The following is an 18,483-nucleotide window of genomic DNA, read 5'->3' as shown; positions in this document are numbered from 1 at the left end:
GAAACACGTAAAACTATATATTGTATCGTAGTTCCTTCTCAGGACATTAAGAAACACGTAAACCTATACATTGTATCGTAGTTTCTTCTCAGGACATTAAGAAACACGTAAAACTATACATTGTATCGTAGTATAAAAACCAAAATACCCTTTTATCGTTAAATAGTTACTTGCGGTTCATTAAATGTCCACAACCAATATAAAGGCAAATTGTGATACCGGTTAAGTTAAGGAATATCTAACCACACCACCTGTATTTGTTAACGTGATGCTAATAGAACGGTCTGAATTGCCTTTGCACATGGATCATATTTGACTGCTTGTTAAAGTGATAGTAACTGTATGGAAAATAATCTTTCTGGGATGTTTTTTTTAAGAAAACGAGTGAATGTGTTGTTTATATATAAGTCAGTTTATACTATTTGTTTAATCTTTTGGCATTAAAGTTTAACCTTCGATAATGAAATACTAGAAGAGAAAGGTCGCAGTTGTCGTTGGTCAAATTATTTTTCAATCTCATGAAGTAATTAGTTAATTTACGAGTTCCAGCAAAACTTGTATTTTTGTAGTTGGTTTATTCTAGGCTAAAGTAATATCTGGTTTGTAACAAAACATATCATTGGTGTTTCCATCAAACAGACTGACATCTTGAGCGCTGTAAACAGCAGGTGTTTGAATTCCAACCCAGGAACTGCTTATGAGTCCGTGGGTTGATTAGTCATGAGGAACTTATGTTACATAAAGAAAACTGAAATACCATAAGTATTGCAATTATGGCCAGATTGTCGGAGCGCTCTACTCGCAATCTGAGGGTCATACCAAACATGCTCGCACTTCTTCCAGCAGAGAGGGCGTTATAAAGTAATGTTCAATCCCACTTTTCGTTGGTAAAAGAGTAGCCCAAGAGTTAGAGGTGGGTGATGAAGACTGGCTGCCTTTCCTTTTGCCTTACACTGCTAAATTAGGGAAAACTAGCGCAGATAGTCCTTGTGTAGCTTTGCGCGAAAAACAAACAAACAATTAGAACTAGTACTAGCAATGTTTGCGAGGGTCCTCTGTGCAAAACCGCTTTTCTACAGTGTGTATGATGCTATATGTTGACGCCCACAATGTAAAATACGAATCGTGTCCACTGGCTCGTGCACTCAGATTTAAGATATTATGTTCCACAATCTGACCAGTTATTCACGCCCATGCTGTCTGACATGCGCAATCTCACGGGGAGGGTGGTTGGAACAAAGTCCAGCGTTTAATGTACCACCCTGCTGAGACAAGATCCTGTGGTTTTCGTCCTCTTTACCATATAGAAATAAATAAATAAAAACGACAGTTTGGGGTTTGGGGCGGGTCATAGAGTAATGGTTAATCCCACTGTTCGGTGTGAAAATATAGTACAAAAATGGAATTTATAACTTTAAAAAGTGAAACTCGAACGCAGATAGCACTCGTGTAGATTTGTGTCAAATCCGATAAACAGCGAGTCTAAGTAGTTTTGATCCGTAGTCAGTCCTCTGCGACCCAGACAACGAATCTCAATAATTTTATGTTTATGTAAAATCGTGTAATTAGTGTTGACCAATTTGGAGGACAGTTTACCTTCATAGTGTAATTTGAAAGGTAGCTTACTTTTCGTAGTGTAATTTGGAGGGTAGCTTACTTTTCGTAGTGTAATTTGGAGGGTAGCTTATCTCTCCCAGTACAATTTGGAGGGTAGATTATCTTTCCTAGTGTAACTTGGAGGGTAGGTTATTTTTCCTAGTTAATTTGGAAAGTAGCTTATCTCTCCTAGTACAACCTGGAGAGAAGTTTTTCTTTTCTAGTAGAATTTGGAGGAGAGCTTATCTCTCCTTGTACAATTTGAAGGTTAGCCTATCATAATTTAATTTGGAGGGTAGATTATCTATTCTAGTGTAATTTGGAGGGTAGCTTGTCTCTCCTAGTATAATTTAAAGGGTAGCTTACCTCTCCTAGGGTTATTTGGAGAACAGCCTATGTCCTTTAGAGTAATTTGGAATGTAGCTTCTCTATTGTATGACGACCCTCTTCGGAGTTTGTAAATATCACATGAATGTGATACATCAACGTGTTTTTTGAAAGTTATATTTCTCAATAAGTTTAGGTATGTTGTTTTTACCTTAGTTATAAGAAGATAATACTCGGGCATATCTAGAAGAATGACTTTGAATCCGAACTTGTGTCTTCACTAAAAGGAAGATGGAGCACGCAAGCGAGGAAAGTATGGGGCAAGTAACCCGCAGCAGCATTAAAAGATTTAGGGTTAGCAAAGAAGGTTGTCTCAATTGTATGGAGGCCATACGGTATGTCATAACTAAAACAGAAACTGCCATTTGAGGACCTGAACTTAAGAGGAACAGCTGATCCTGTTGCTCCAAGGGCCAGAAACAGGGCGTTTCTTTCATAGCTTTCAAATAACATTGCCCGAGATTTTAGTACGTACACTAGTACCAATTTGTATCACAATATAGTTTGCTGCTTTTAATTCTTGTATATTGAACTTTCTTTTTCTTATAGTGTGCCATTTCAATTCTTCAACATGCAACATAATGCACTATTTAGTTTCATTTAAAATAAAATAAATGGCTAGCGGTAAGTCTAGAGGCTTACATCTTTAAAAATTGTGATTTAATACCCGTGGTGGGAAAACCATAGGTAACCCATTGTGTGGCTTTGTGCTTAACAACAAACAAAATCCTGGGGAGCATGTCCCCATTCCGTTATAGACAAGTGTTGCTTTCTTGCATATTCATGCTTTAGATATGGTATTATATATATATACACACAGAAATTTCATTCTTGGTAATTAGTAAATTTTAATATCAAGCCCTAAGAACAAAGGATTCTTTCATAAGAGTTTTACAAAATGCAGAAAAAAGTAAAATGTAAATGTTAAAAAAGAATTTTGTGCTTCGTCAATAATTTCATTTTGTTCACGATGTCAGAAAATCACGTATATTTCAGAAGTCTTAATATTGAAACGATAAAAATCCTATAACTCAAGCGCTTTCAAAAATATTTCAGGTTCTTATTTCTTCTCCAGTTTACTGTTGAAGAAGAAAAGTCCACCTTTCGAAAGCGCTTTGGTTATAGGGTTTTAATTAATTTTGTAATTTTTGTAATTTATCGTTACAACAGAAAAAAAGTGCTAGTTTGACCGCTTTCTATCTCTAAGCTACAAACATAATTTCTAATTTTTTTAGTAAACCAAACCTATAAAGTTTATTAAATCCGTCAATTTTTCTATAGCGTAAGCAATTTCATACAAAAAATTCTAAAACGAATAGCCCTCCCATTAATATATTAGACAAATTAATTCGCAGATTTTCTCAACAATTAATGAGAACTTTGTCCTAAAATCATTAGTTGCATCAGGCGACTTTTCGTTAGATGGCGCCACATTTCCTCGACTGTACACTTTCAACCTGCTAGTACAGAATCCCATCATTGGAGGGAGAGAACTTTGTGCATTGACAAATGATATTCCTCTAGTGTGTAAATCTTAATTAATTCAAACCAAACTTTACAATGGTCTACAGGTTGTTGTGAAGCCTTAGTTTGAAGTAGGGACTAATCTAATACATCTCTGGAATATGGAATCAACGACCAACACAAGTTAGCTCTACCAGATATGTTACACAGATAGGATAAGAGATCAAACACAGAGGTCAATTTATCATAGTCTGTTACTAAAAGGTGGAAACAGCATGGAAATGTGTACTTACTTAAAGTTTAAAAGTTCTAGAGATTACAGACTTGCTGTCATTCGTTTGCTTTATTAGGATGAATAAGGATAGAAACAAGAGTTCTGAACAGTGAGTTATTAATGTATTTAGTTTCAAACAATTATGTAATAAAAAAGAGCTCCCAAACAGGAGATTACACGCTCAGCAGGAATCCTGGACTGTCCAGCAGAAGGATAACAAAAGACCGAGACCTGAACATCAATCTTGCAAATTACCATATGCACCAGCGTCTACCAGTCTCAATTTATACGTTACTGAAACATCAAGGGGATCACTACACTATAACATGTCACTACAACATCAGGAGGATTATCACATTATGATACGTTACTGCAACATCAAGGGATCACCACACTATAACATGTCACTACAACATCAGGAGGATTATCACATTGTGATACGTTACTGCAACATCAAGGGATCACCACACTATAACATGTCACTGCAACATCAGGAGGATTATCACATTATGATACGTTACTGCAACATCAAGGGGATCACCACACTATAACATGTCACTACAACATCAGAAGGATTATCACATTATGATACGTTTCTGCAACATGAAGGGATCACCACACAATAATAAGCCACTGCAACATCAGGAAGATTATCACATTATGATACGTTACTGTAACATCAAGGGATCACCACACTATAACATGTCACTGCAACATCAGGAGGATTATCACATTATGATACGTTACTGCAACATCAAGGGGATCACCACACTATAACATGTCACTACAACATCAGGAGGATTATCACATTATGATACGTTACTGCAACATCAAGGGATCACCACACTATAACATGTCACTACAACATCAAGAGGATTATCACATTATGATATGTTACTGCAACATCAAGGGGATCACCACACTATAACATGTCACTACAACATCAGGAGGATTATCACATTGTGATACGTTACTGCAACATCAAGGGATCACCACACTATAACATGTCACTACAACATCAGGAGGATTATCACATTGTGATACGTTACTGCAACATCAAGGGATCACCACACTATAACATGTCACTACAACATCAGGAAGATTATCACATTATGATACGTTACTGTAACATCAAGGGATCACCACACAATAATAAGCCACTGCAACATCAGGAAGATTATCACATTATGATACGTTACTGTAACATCAAGGGATCACCACATTATAACATGTCACTGCAACATCAGGAGGATTATCACATTATGATACGTTACTGCAACATCAAGGGGATCACCACACTATAACATGTCACTACAACATCAGGAGGATTATCACATTATGATACGTTACTGCAACATCAAGGGATCATCACACTATAACATGTCACTACAACATCAGGAGGATTATCACATTGTGATACGTTACTGCAACATCAAGGGATCACCACACTATAACATGTCACTACAACGTCAGGAAGATTATCACATTATGATACGTTACTGTAACATCAAGGGATCACCACACTATAACATGTCACTACAACATCAGAAGGATTATCACATTATGATACGTTTCTGCAACATGAAGGGATCACCACACAATAATAAGCCACTGCAACATCAGGAAGATTATCACATTATGATACGTTACTGTAACATCAAGGGATCACCACACTATAACATATCACTGCAACATCAGGAGGATTATCACATTATGATACGTTACTGCAACATCAAGGGGATCACCACACTATAACATGCCACTACAACATCAGGAGAATTATCACATTATGATACGTTACTGCAACATCAAGGGGTCACCACACTATAAAAAGTCACTACAACATCAGGAGGATTATCACATTATGATACGTTACTGCAATGTCAAGGGGATCACCACACTATAACATGTCACTACAACATCAGGAGGATTATCACATTATGATACGTTACTGCAACATCAAGGGATCACTTCACTATAACATGTCACTACAACATCAGGAGGATTATCACATTATGACATGTTATTGCATTATAATGGGGGTCAGTGGAAAAAGCACAACTCTGAAAAGCCCCCTCAATTTATGACATCATCTTCTTTCAAAATAATATAAACTGTAAGACATTGTAAAGTTCATTTTCACTGGCTTTAACTTCATACCACGTACTGATCCAAAGGCTGGGATGGTTACTTTTTAAGATGGGAACATTGATATAAATACTATGAGAGTCTTCAGTCAATGTTACAAGCTACTTACTACCTATCCAGAAAATACCCACAGAATTATAATCACCAATGGATAATTGAAAGGTAACACAGCATAGAATGTTGAGTATTGAATTTTCTTTCCTGGCATGTCTAAAAACAGTCACGTGTATAGCAGTAGGGTGCTTCAATGCCACATACCTCATCTGGATGCAGATCAGAACACTACTGTCAAAGGTTTACATTCACAATATAGCCATCAACCTTATATTGCTAAACATGGGGAGCCAACAAGAACTGTTGAGGGCCAAGAAGACAGAGACTTCTGCTTAGACCTTACTTTTGTTAACCCCAAATTTAGTATTATCTCTATTGGGCATTAGGGATATAATGTCTTCAGCGATCATCTCATGTGTGAGATACAAAAAGACATAGTGGTATTAAACAGCTTTAAAGTAAATACATGGATTTCCAGCTTTCTCTCAGTGTTTATTTCTTCAGAAATATCTCCACAATGCAGTTGAATGAACATGTACATAAGTCTCACTCCATTTTGGGTTAATAATGGTCTTCCAGGTTAATAAAGCCTGGAAATCGCGCAATCATGATCGGGTAGAGGAAACAATAATTCATAAAACTGAATTTATCTTCTCTATAGGTGATCGGCTTCCAAAGCAAGTTGCATGAAACGTGATGAATTATGCAGGAAGACTAATCACACTTCCGGTACTCACACAAATGTATGACTCATACAGGAACTGAAAACATTTACGATAACGATAGTACCTCACTCAGTAGAGATGAGGATAAAGGCAAACTCTTCATGAAGATATACATAATCCAATGTTGTAACGACTATATGTATTGGAAGTTCAAACTACAGTAATCGTTATCTGAGCTACAATTATATAAATATATGAAAGGCATATCTAACTTGGGTGAGATACACATATCCACAAATACGTCTAAGACTGGATCTCTATGCTAACATTGTGTGAATAACCCATACCTTTAAGAAGTTCATGGAGGTGGACTTGTTGAAGCTGTTGTTGGAATATCAACATAACCTGATAACAAGTAGCATATGAGCTGATAATTGAAACTAAATCCTTGTTCATTCTAATAGCCAAGTCTTCAAGTTGCAGCTGCTTCTGGAATAGTGTCAATATTTCGATGGCCTTTAAGAAAGATTGTTCTTTATGGTGATTATTACAGTGGGAGTATAACTTGAATCAGAACTGCTGAATTCACAGCTGAATAATGAAGATGTTTAGAAACTATTCAGAACACTGGCAGCAGTTGTAATCTGGAAGGTACCTAAAGTAGAGTCCAACTGTTCATTCTAGCTGAGAATAACTTTAAATAGCAATTCAACTTTACCAACCAAATTAATGCCACGAGTACCAGAGCCACTATACGTATCAATACAATGAAAGTTGAAGTTGAAAATAGAGCTGAAGAAAGCTGCCTGCCAAAATCTTGTATGCTCTATTTTAGAATGTGCAGATAATTCATCAGTATCAAATCTCAGACTCACCCATGAGATAAATGATTCATGTCGTGTATATTTTGGGAAATCACTGTTGGCAAAAAAATTAAATATTTGGCAGAGGTTAAAGTATAAAATCTATCAATACCCATTTAAAGACCATAGTCACCTGTTATTATAGTCACAGATAGTTCCTTCACCAAATAGTAGAAGAATTGATTGGACATTCACCGTTTCATGTACTAATACAACTCTACATAAGGTAGCATAGATTTCAAGCTTTCAACAAGCAGCACAAGGATAAAGTTGAAAATCATGAAGGAAGCTCTCATCTGAATTGTTCCTAAACAGTGTAATATTTGTGACAGGCAGTACTACTTAGACGGATGGCAATAGGTGCATGTATTTGATTGACCTTGCAGGGTAAAGCTAAATGAGGGTGCTGACAAAATCGCTATTAAAAATCCCTTTACTGGATGCAACACAACTTTATTAGCAGGTTGTCGATCTTCTATCGCTAGTAAAACAAAAGCTGTAACCATGAAGGGATACAAGACATATAGAGGGAATGTAAAACATAATTACATATGGTGTAAATAGGAAAAAAATATAAGAAATACACATGACCTTATACAGCCAGAATGTCACTTGAAAAACCAATTATCTTCTACGTCCTACAAGATGGCTAATTTACAAATGAGATATGTCATCTAGTACCCTCTCATCTCCACCCAACTGACGTTTTGTTTTGTTGTTGTTTTAAAAATTTAATATTTGAGCTTGTTAACACATGTTACCCCTATCATTCCGTCATCCTGCAGATTAAGAGATTTCATTGTCTTTAAGACTTCATACCTACAATTATTACGTTCATGGCTTGTTTACGTCATGTCGTAGAGGCTAAGTTACATACACGTCAAAACAATGCGTTTCTTGATTATCAGAAACTATGAATATTAAACTTTGAGAACTTTCTTATCTTCATATTCAGCTCATATTGTTAAAATCTAAATCACCTTTTTTCAGAGAAAAAAATGTTTAGAACAATTGATTTTGAAATGGATCTTCTGATTGAATAGAATTTACAAAACCATGTTTCATGGTTTGCCATGTGTTTCACACGTTGTAGTCGTGGTGTGTTATATGAGTGACAGTCAAATCTCACAATCTGATCAGATAAGAGTAATTCAACATCTGGTGCAGATAAGTGTTGGCGAGCTGCCTTACCTCTAGGATATTAGCTCAAAACTAGGGATAGCTATGAACCTTTCTTGACTATTGTGCAGCTGTGATAATATAAAATATAAAAAAATATTGTTATTTAGGCACGTGTTCTCATCATTACAAACATGCATCTTGTTATTTAGACACGTGTTCTCATCATTACAAACATGCATCTTGTTATTTAGACACGTGTTCTCATCATTACAAACATGCATCTTGTTATTTAGACACGTGTTCTCATCATTACAAACACGCATCTTGTTATTTAGACACGTGTTCTCATCATTACAAACATGCATCTTGTTATTTAGACACGTGTTCTCATCATTACAAACATGCATCTTGTTATTTAGACACGTGTTCTCATCATTACAAACATGCATCTTGTTATTTAGACACGTGTTCTCATCATTACAAACACGCATCTTGTTATTTAGACACGTGTTCTCATCATTACAAACACGCATCTTGTTATTTAGACACGTGTTCTCATCATTACAAACACGCATCTTGTTATTTAGACACGTGTTCTCATCATTACAAACATGCATCTTGTTATTTAGACACGTGTTCTCATCATTACAAACATGCATCTTGTTATTTAGACACGTGTTCTCATCATTACAAACACGCATCTTGTTATTTAGACACGTGTTCTCATCATTACAAACATGCATCTTGTTATTTAGACACGTGTTCTCATCATTACAAACATGCATCTTGTTATTTAGACACGTGTTCTCATCATTACAAACATGCATCTTGTTATTTAGACACGTGTTCTCATCATTACAAACATGCATCTTGTTATTTAGACACGTGTTCTCATCATTACAAACACGCATCTTGTTATTTAGACACGTGTTCTCATCATTACAAACATGCATCTTGTTATTTAGACACGTGTTCTCATCATTACAAACATGCATCTTGTTATTTAGACACGTGTTCTCATCATTACAAACATGCATCTTGTTATTTAGACACGTGTTCTCATCATTACAAACATGCATCTTGTTATTTAGACACGTGTTCTCATCATTACAAACATGCATCTTGTTATTTAGACACGTGTTCTCATCATTACAAACATGCATCTTGTTATTTAGACACGTGTTCTCATCATTACAAACATGCATCTTGTTATTTAGACACGTGTTCTCATCATTACAAACATGCATCTTGTTATTTAGACACGTGTTCTCATCATTACAAACATGCATCTTGTTATTTAGACACGTGTTCTCATCATTACAAACATGCATCTTGTTATTTAGACACGTGTTCTCATCATTACAAACATGCATCTTGTTATTTAGACACGTGTTCTCATCATTACAAACATGCATCTTGTTATTTAGACACGTGTTCTCATCATTACAAACATGCATCTTGTTATTTAGACACGTGTTCTCATCATTACAAACATGCATCTTGTTATTTAGACACGTGTTCTCATCATTACAAACATGCATCTTGTTATTTAGACACGTGTTCTCATCATTACAAACATGCATCTTGTTATTTAGACACGTGTTCTCATCATTACAAACATGCATCTTGTTATTTAGACACGTGTTCTCATCATTACAAACATGCATCTTGTTATTTAGACACGTGTTCTCATCATTACAAACATGCATCTTGTTATTTAGACACGTGTTCTCATCATTACAAACATGCATCTTGTTATTTAGACACGTGTTCTCATCATTACAAACATGCATCTTGTTATTTAGACACGTGTTCTCATCATTACAAACATGCATCTTGTTATTTAGACACGTGTTCTCATCATTACAAACATGCATCTTGTTATTTAGACACGTGTTCTCATCATTACAAACATGCATCTTGTTATTTAGACACGTGTTCTCATCATTACAAACATGCATCTTGTTATTTAGACACGTGTTCTCATCATTACAAACATGCATCTTGTTATTTAGACACGTGTTCTCATCATTACAAACATGCATCTTGTTATTTAGACACGTGTTCTCATCATTACAAACATGCATCTTGTTATTTAGACACGTGTTCTCATCATTACAAACACGCATCTTGTTATTTAGACACGTGTTCTCATCATTACAAACACGCATCTTGTTATTTAGACACGTGTTCTCATCATTACAAACACGCATCTTGTTATTTAGACACGTGTTCTCATCATTACAAACATGCATCTTGTTATTTAGACACGTGTTCTCATCATTACAAACATGCATCTTGTTATTTAGACACGTGTTCTCATCATTACAAACATGCATCTTGTTATTTAGACACGTGTTCTCATCATTACAAACATGCATCTTGTTATTTAGACACGTGTTCTCATCATTACAAACATGCATCTTGTTATTTAGACACGTGTTCTCATCATTACAAACATGCATCTTGTTATTTAGACACGTGTTCGTGTTCATCATTACAAACACGCATCTTGTTATTTAGACACGTGTTCTCATCATTACAAACATGCATCTTGTTATTTAGACACGTGTTCTCATCATTACAAACATGCATCTTGTTATTTAGACACGTGTTCTCATCATTACAAACATGCATCTTGTTATTTAGACACGTGTTCTCATCATTACAAACACGCATCTTGTTATTTAGACACGTGTTCTCATCATTACAAACATGCATCTTGTTATTTAGACACGTGTTCTCATCATTACAAACATGCATCTTGTTATTTAGACACGTGTTCTCATCATTACAAACACGCATCTTGTTATTTAGACACGTGTTCTCATCATTACAAACATGCATCTTGTTATTTAGACACGTGTTCTCATCATTACAAACATGCATCTTGTTATTTAGACACGTGTTCTCATCATTACAAACACGCATCTTGTTATTTAGACACGTGTTCTCATCATTACAAACACGCATCTTGTTATTTAGACACGTGTTCATCATTCATCATTACAAACACATGCATCTTGTTATTTAGACACGTGTTCTCATCATTACAAACATGCATCTTGTTATTTAGACACGTGTTCTCATCATTACAAACACGCATCTTGTTATTTAGACACGTGTTCTCATCATTACAAACATGCATCTTGTTATTTAGACACGTGTTCTCATCATTACAAACATGCATCTTGTTATTTAGACACGTGTTCTCATCATTACAAACACGCATCTTGTTATTTAGACACGTGTTCTCATCATTACAAACATGCATCTTGTTATTTAGACACGTGTTCTCATCATTACAAACACGCATCTTGTTATTTAGACACGTGTTCTCATCATTACAAACATGCATCTTGTTATTTAGACACGTGTTCTCATCATTACAAACACGCATCTTGTTATTTAGACACGTGTTCTCATCATTACAAACATGCATCTTGTTATTTAGACACGTGTTCTCATCATTACAAACATGCATCTTGTTATTTAGACACGTGTTCTCATCATTACAAACACGCATCTTGTTATTTAGACACGTGTTCTCATCATTACAAACACGCATCTTGTTATTTAGACACGTGTTCTCATCATTACAAACATGCATCTTGTTATTTAGACACGTGTTCTCATCATTACAAACATGCATCTTGTTATTTAGACACATGTTCTCATCATTACAAACACGCATCTTGTTATTTAGACACGTGTTCTCATCATTACAAACACGCATCTTGTTATTTAGACACATGTTCCATCATTACAAACATGCATCTTGTTATTTAGACACGTGTTCTCATCATTACAAACACGCATCTTGTTATTTAGACACGTGTTCTCATCATTACAAACACGCATCTTGTTATTTAGACACGTGTTCTCATCATTACAAACATGCATCTTGTTATTTAGACACGTGTTCTCATCATTACAAACATGCATCTTGTTATTTAGACACATGTTCCATCATTACAAACACGCATCTTGTTATTTAGACACGTGTTCTCATCATTACAAACATGCATCTTGTTATTTAGACACGTGTTCTCATCATTACAAACATGCATCTTGTTATTTAGACACGTGTTCTCATCATTACAAACACGCATCTTGTTATTTAGACACGTGTTCTCATCATTACAAACATGCATCTTGTTATTTAGACACGTGTTCTCATCATTACAAACACGCATCTTGTTATTTAGACACGTGTTCTCATCATTACAAACATGCATCTTGTTATTTAGACACGTGTTCTCATCATTACAAACATGCATCTTGTTATTTAGACACGTGTTCTCATCATTACAAACATGCATCTTGTTATTTAGACACGTGTTCTCATCATTACAAACATGCATCTTGTTATTTAGACACGTGTTCTCATCATTACAAACACGCATCTTGTTATTTAGACACGTGTTCTCATCATTACAAACACGCATCTTGTTATTTAGACACGTGTTCTCATCATTACAAACATGCATCTTGTTATTTAGACACGTGTTCTCATCATTACAAACATGCATCTTGTTATTTAGACACGTGTTCTCATCATTACAAACATGCATCTTGTTATTTAGACACGTGTTCTCATCATTACAAACATGCATCTTGTTATTTAGACACGTGTTCTCATCATTACAAACATGCATCTTGTTATTTAGACACGTGTTCTCATCATTACAAACATGCATCTTGTTATTTAGACACGTGTTCTCATCATTACAAACATGCATCTTGTTATTTAGACACGTGTTCTCATCATTACAAACATGCATCTTGTTATTTAGACACGTGTTCTCATCATTACAAACATGCATCTTGTTATTTAGACACGTGTTCTCATCATTACAAACATGCATCTTGTTATTTAGACACGTGTTCTCATCATTACAAACATGCATCTTGTTATTTAGACACGTGTTCCATCATTACAAACACGGATTTTGTATCTTCATAGATTGATGTCTAATGTTATATTGATATAACATTAAAAATTAGTTTGAAGTGTTGTATTCAGTACATTATTAGTTGTTAAGTGGCTCCTGCATGAAATCCTTGTATATGTTGATCAAGCGCCATCTATGTCTGTAGATCTTGTATATGTTGAACAAGCGCCATCTATGTCTGTAGATCTTGTATATGTTGAACACGCGCCATCTATGTCTGTAGATCTTGTTTGTGTTGAACACGCGCCATCTATGTCTGTAGATCTTGTATATGTTGATCAAGCGCCATCTATGTCTGTATATCTTGTTTGTGTTGAACACGCGCCATCTATGTCTGTAGATCTTGTATGTGTTGAACACGCGCCATCTATGTCTGCAGATCTTGTTTGTGTTGAACACGCGCCATCTATGTCTGTAGATCTTGTTTGTGTTGAACACGCGCCATCTATGTCTGTAGATCTTGTTTGTGTTGAACACGCGCCATCTATGTCTGTAGATCTTGTTTCTGTTGAACACGCGCCATCTGTGTCTGTAGATCTTGTATATGTTGAACAAGCGCCATCCATGTCTGCAGATCTTGTTTGTGTTGAACACGCGCCATCTATGTCTGTAGATCTTGTATATGTTGAACACGCGCCATCTATGTCTGTAGACCTTGTATATGTTGAACACGCGCCATCTATGTCTGTAGATCTTGTATATGTTGAACACGCGCCATCTATATCGGTAGATCTTGTATATGTTGAATAAGCGCCATCTATGTCTGTAGATCTTGTATATGTTGAACACGCGCCATCTGTGTCTGTAGATTTTGTATATGTTGAACACGCGCCATCTATATCTGTAGATCTTGTATATGTTGAATAAGCGCCATCTATGTCTGTAGATCTTGTATATGTTGAATAAGCGCCATCTATGTTTGTAGATCTTGTTTCTGTTGAACACGCGCCATCTGTGTCTGTAGATCTTGTATATGTTGAATAAGCGCCATCTATGATTGTAGATCTTGTTTCTGTTGAACACGCGCCATCTGTGTCTGTAGATCTTGTATATGTTGAACACGCGCCATCTATGTCTGTAGATCTTGTATATGTTGAGCACGCGCCATCTATGTCTGTAGATCTTGTATATGTTGAACACGCGCCATCTATGTCTGTAGATCTTGTATATGTTGAACACGCGCCATCTATATCGGTAGATCTTGTATATGTTGAATAAGCGCCATCTATGTCTGTTGATCTTGTTTGTGTTGAACACGCGCCATCTGTGTCTGTAGATTTTGTATATGTTGAACACGCGCCATCTATATCTGTAGATCTTGTATATGTTGAATAAGCGCCATCTATGTCTGTAGATCTTGTATATGTTGAACATGCGCCATCTATGTCTGTAGATCTTGTATATGTTGAACACGCGCCATCTATGTCTGTAGATCTTGTATATGTTGATCAAGCGCCATCTATGTCTGTATATCTTGTTTGTGTTGAACACGCGCCATCTATGTCTGTAGATCTTGTATATGTTGAACAAGCGCCATCTATGTCTGTAGATCTTGTATATGTTGAACAAGCGCCATCTATGTCTGTAGATCTTGTATATGTTGAACACGCGCCATCTATATCTGTAGATCTTGTATATGTTGAACACGCGCCATCTATGTCTGTAGATCTTGTATATGTTGAACAAGCGCCATCTATGTCTGTAGATGTTATATATGTTGAACAAGCGCCATCTATGTTTGTAGATCTTGTATATGTTGAACAAGCGCCATCTATGTCTGTAGATCTTGTTTGTGTTGAACAAGAAAATAAAATGTTTGTATCTTGATAACTAACTTCCTGTATAAAAAGAGATATATAGAACATGGAAATGAAGGTTTGGAGTCTGTAATAAAATTGTAATTACATGATCATGCCAGATTCAGCTTCTGAGAAGAATGACTTCATTTCTCTTGATTATTTGTGCTGCTAAATTTAAGGAGACTGTTCCCAATAACAAGTGCCATCTATATATGTAGATTTATTGACAGTTACGGTTTTACTAAAATTTTATTAACTGAAAAAAAACATGTGAGTGTTTCATGTTTTATTAATGCAACGAACACAGGAGTACATAAACATCAAACATTATAAATGAGCAGTGCTTCTCAAAGCAGCATTTTACGTTACTTACGTCGGGACTGACATCTGTTACGTTGACACTCGAGACAAATTCTCTTAAGAAGTTATCCAGCTCTCTTCCCTCGATAAAACCATTCCCTATAAAAGAAACAAAGAAAGAAAATCTTGATCCTTGTTATTTTATAAAGATAGGAATTAACACCTTCGTTAGCTATGAAATACATGTTATTGAACTTTATAAATGTGTAGACTAAACGTACAACAAGAATTGTTGTAATGATTTAAAATATTATCTGTGTTATCAAATTGTACACATGCTAACAAATCATATAAAGTTGATCACAATCGGAAACAAACAATGTGATTAATGAACAACAACAAAGAACAACATGTTCAGACTAACGAAGGTAATCAGTTGTTTTACTGGCACTGTTTCCAGGAAAGGTGATAACCTTTGTTCTGTACACGTTTCCAGGAAAGGTTAATAAACCTTTGTTCTGTACACGTCTGTTAAAGTAAACGATTGTTTGTTTTACGGGCACTGTTTCCACTAAAAGTAAACAAGTTTGTTCTTTAGACGTTAGCCTAAAGGCGTACTATCATTGGAAAAGGTTCGAAGATTTTTCTTGAAAAATGTTTGCGGTAAAGTTAAATTTCTGGTTTATTCAAAAGTAGTAATTATTTCCAGCTCTTGCTTTTGATTTTTAGTGATGATTTCTTAAATGATTTTCATGGACTGATTCTGCAAACTGTCTAGTTCGAGACGACTTTATGACGTAAGACTCAATCAAAGCTTGTAACGTTGTCTCCAGACAGAGGGCAGGGCCATCCTACAGGTAACTATGTCACCTATGTTCACCAAATTATCATAATAATCTCTCTGGAATCAGAAACTATTCCCTAATCCTTTCTGTGCTTTTGGTTAGGATGACATAATGATTTGGAGATATTTTGAGTTTTTCTCTCATCAGTTGCTTATTCACTAGTTTCACAATATATAAACGATTTCTAATACTTCGAAGACGGGTGTCAGTTTAGAAACATTTATCATGCGAAAGTTTCAACCCAGTGCATCAACACGTAGATAAACACCGTTCTTGGAGAAAAAAAATTACTTCTTAATATTTTAAGGCAAAGAAAAAAAGCAGAAAATACACCCATTAATAATCTATATATAGGTTATGATGTCCGAAAAATGTTTAATGTATCAGCCAATATTTGAAGACAATACAAATTACTGAGTACATTATATTTATATGATCTTACAAGTTTTACAAATAATGCTCTATCTGACGACGATGCAGCTTGACATATAATTTAATCCCCATTATAAAAGACTTCATTTTAAGGCTGTCATGTCTATAGCATCTCACTCATTTGTGCAAAATGTTCATAATCCATATAGTGTACAAGGATGATGTTATTTCAGAGTTATTTCAACAGAAGGTCCGGCATGGCCTGATGGTTAAGGCACTCGACTCGTAATCTGAGGGTCGCGGGTTCGAATTCCATGTTTGCCTTTCAGCTATGAGGTGTCATAACGAGACGGTCAATCCCCTTATTCGATGGTAAAAGAGTAGCCCAACAGTTGGCGGTTGTCTTACACTGCTAAATTACAGACGGCTAACGCAGATAGTTCTCGAGTAGCTTTGTGCGAAATTAAAAAAAAAAACAACACTTTATTTTCTTTTGAATACTGATGACTAAGAACTATCGGACAGCACTTTTTCAGAGGCTAATTTGGTTCCACTAATCAATTTCACAACTCGGGGGTCGTCTTATATGGCGATCATAGCACGAACACCTTAACTTAAAATTTAGGGGGCCGTCTTGTACGCCAGCATATACAGTCTAAAATATGTTTATAACATAATGAAATTAAAGAGGCTATTAAAAAGTCATTCTCTCATTGTGTAGGCAGTGTATTATTTACAATGTAATTGTATCATATAATGTGTAAATTGAACGTTTAACAACAAATAGAGCTAGTTCATATAATGTGCAAACTAATAACTAAACGTTTCCATAATATGTAAAATAATAACTGATAGTGTGTGTAAACTAATAGCCGAACGATTCGGTAATATTTAGGCTAATAACTAAATGCTTAAATAAATTGTAAACTATCAACTGAACTAATAACCAAACGTTTAGATAATGTGTAAACTAATAACTAAAGGCTTAGGTTAGTCTCTAGTACCACAGCAACATGTATGCAGACTTACAACTTTAGAAGAGGGGTTTCGATACTCGTGGTGGGCAGAGCACAGAGAGCCCATTATGCAGCATTTTGCTTAACTTTAAACAAACAAAAATTCAGCTGATGTGTAAATTAATAATTAAACATTTAAATAGTGTGTGAACTGATAGCTAAAGAACTCAGTAACAGGTAGACTAATATATAAACTATTAATTAAACGTTTAGATAATGTATAAACTAATAACTAAACGTTAAGATAATGTGCGAACTACTAAGTAATCTTGTTTATTTAACGTTATTAATGTTATACTGTGAATTTTACATGCTGGAATTTATCAAGGTTACATAATTAGAAAAACAGTATCACAGACACGCATTACCTGACTTCTTCACTGAACTTAAAAAAAACATTTTTCTCACCAGATAGAGTTACTTATTAATCTTGGTTGAAGTTCTAGGATTAAACTTACAAGCTACGAAAAGCAGTTAAGCACATCCTCAGGTTGTGTATAGGGGCTGGGATAACTTTGACTTGTTGGTGATAAACTGCAACAATAAACAAACAGCACACAATCCACTTTTAATCCAGTGTCACCGTTGCTATCTCCCTCCTAGTTATTGTTTTTTAGCAGATG

The 18,483-nt window shown here is 35.4% G+C and overlaps 1 protein-coding gene across 1 annotated transcript in view; it reads right to left on the bottom strand.

Annotated features, from left to right (window-relative positions):
- Positions 1-18,483, bottom strand: part of LOC143231733 (calbindin-32-like) — an 89,183-nt gene that overhangs the window by 35,264 nt on the left and 35,436 nt on the right. Inside the window, exon 2 of the mRNA XM_076466354.1 lies at positions 15,701-15,786. Within this exon, the coding sequence (XP_076322469.1) occupies positions 15,701-15,786 (86 nt within the window). The remainder of the gene's footprint in view (positions 1-15,700; positions 15,787-18,483) is intronic.

This window comes from Tachypleus tridentatus, chromosome 11, assembly GCF_004210375.1.
Source record: "Tachypleus tridentatus isolate NWPU-2018 chromosome 11, ASM421037v1, whole genome shotgun sequence".
NCBI classification, from domain to species: Eukaryota; Metazoa; Arthropoda; class Merostomata; order Xiphosura; family Limulidae; genus Tachypleus; species Tachypleus tridentatus.
The sequence above is the reverse complement of the archived record's forward strand: the minus strand, read 5'-3'. Positions and strand labels throughout refer to the sequence as shown.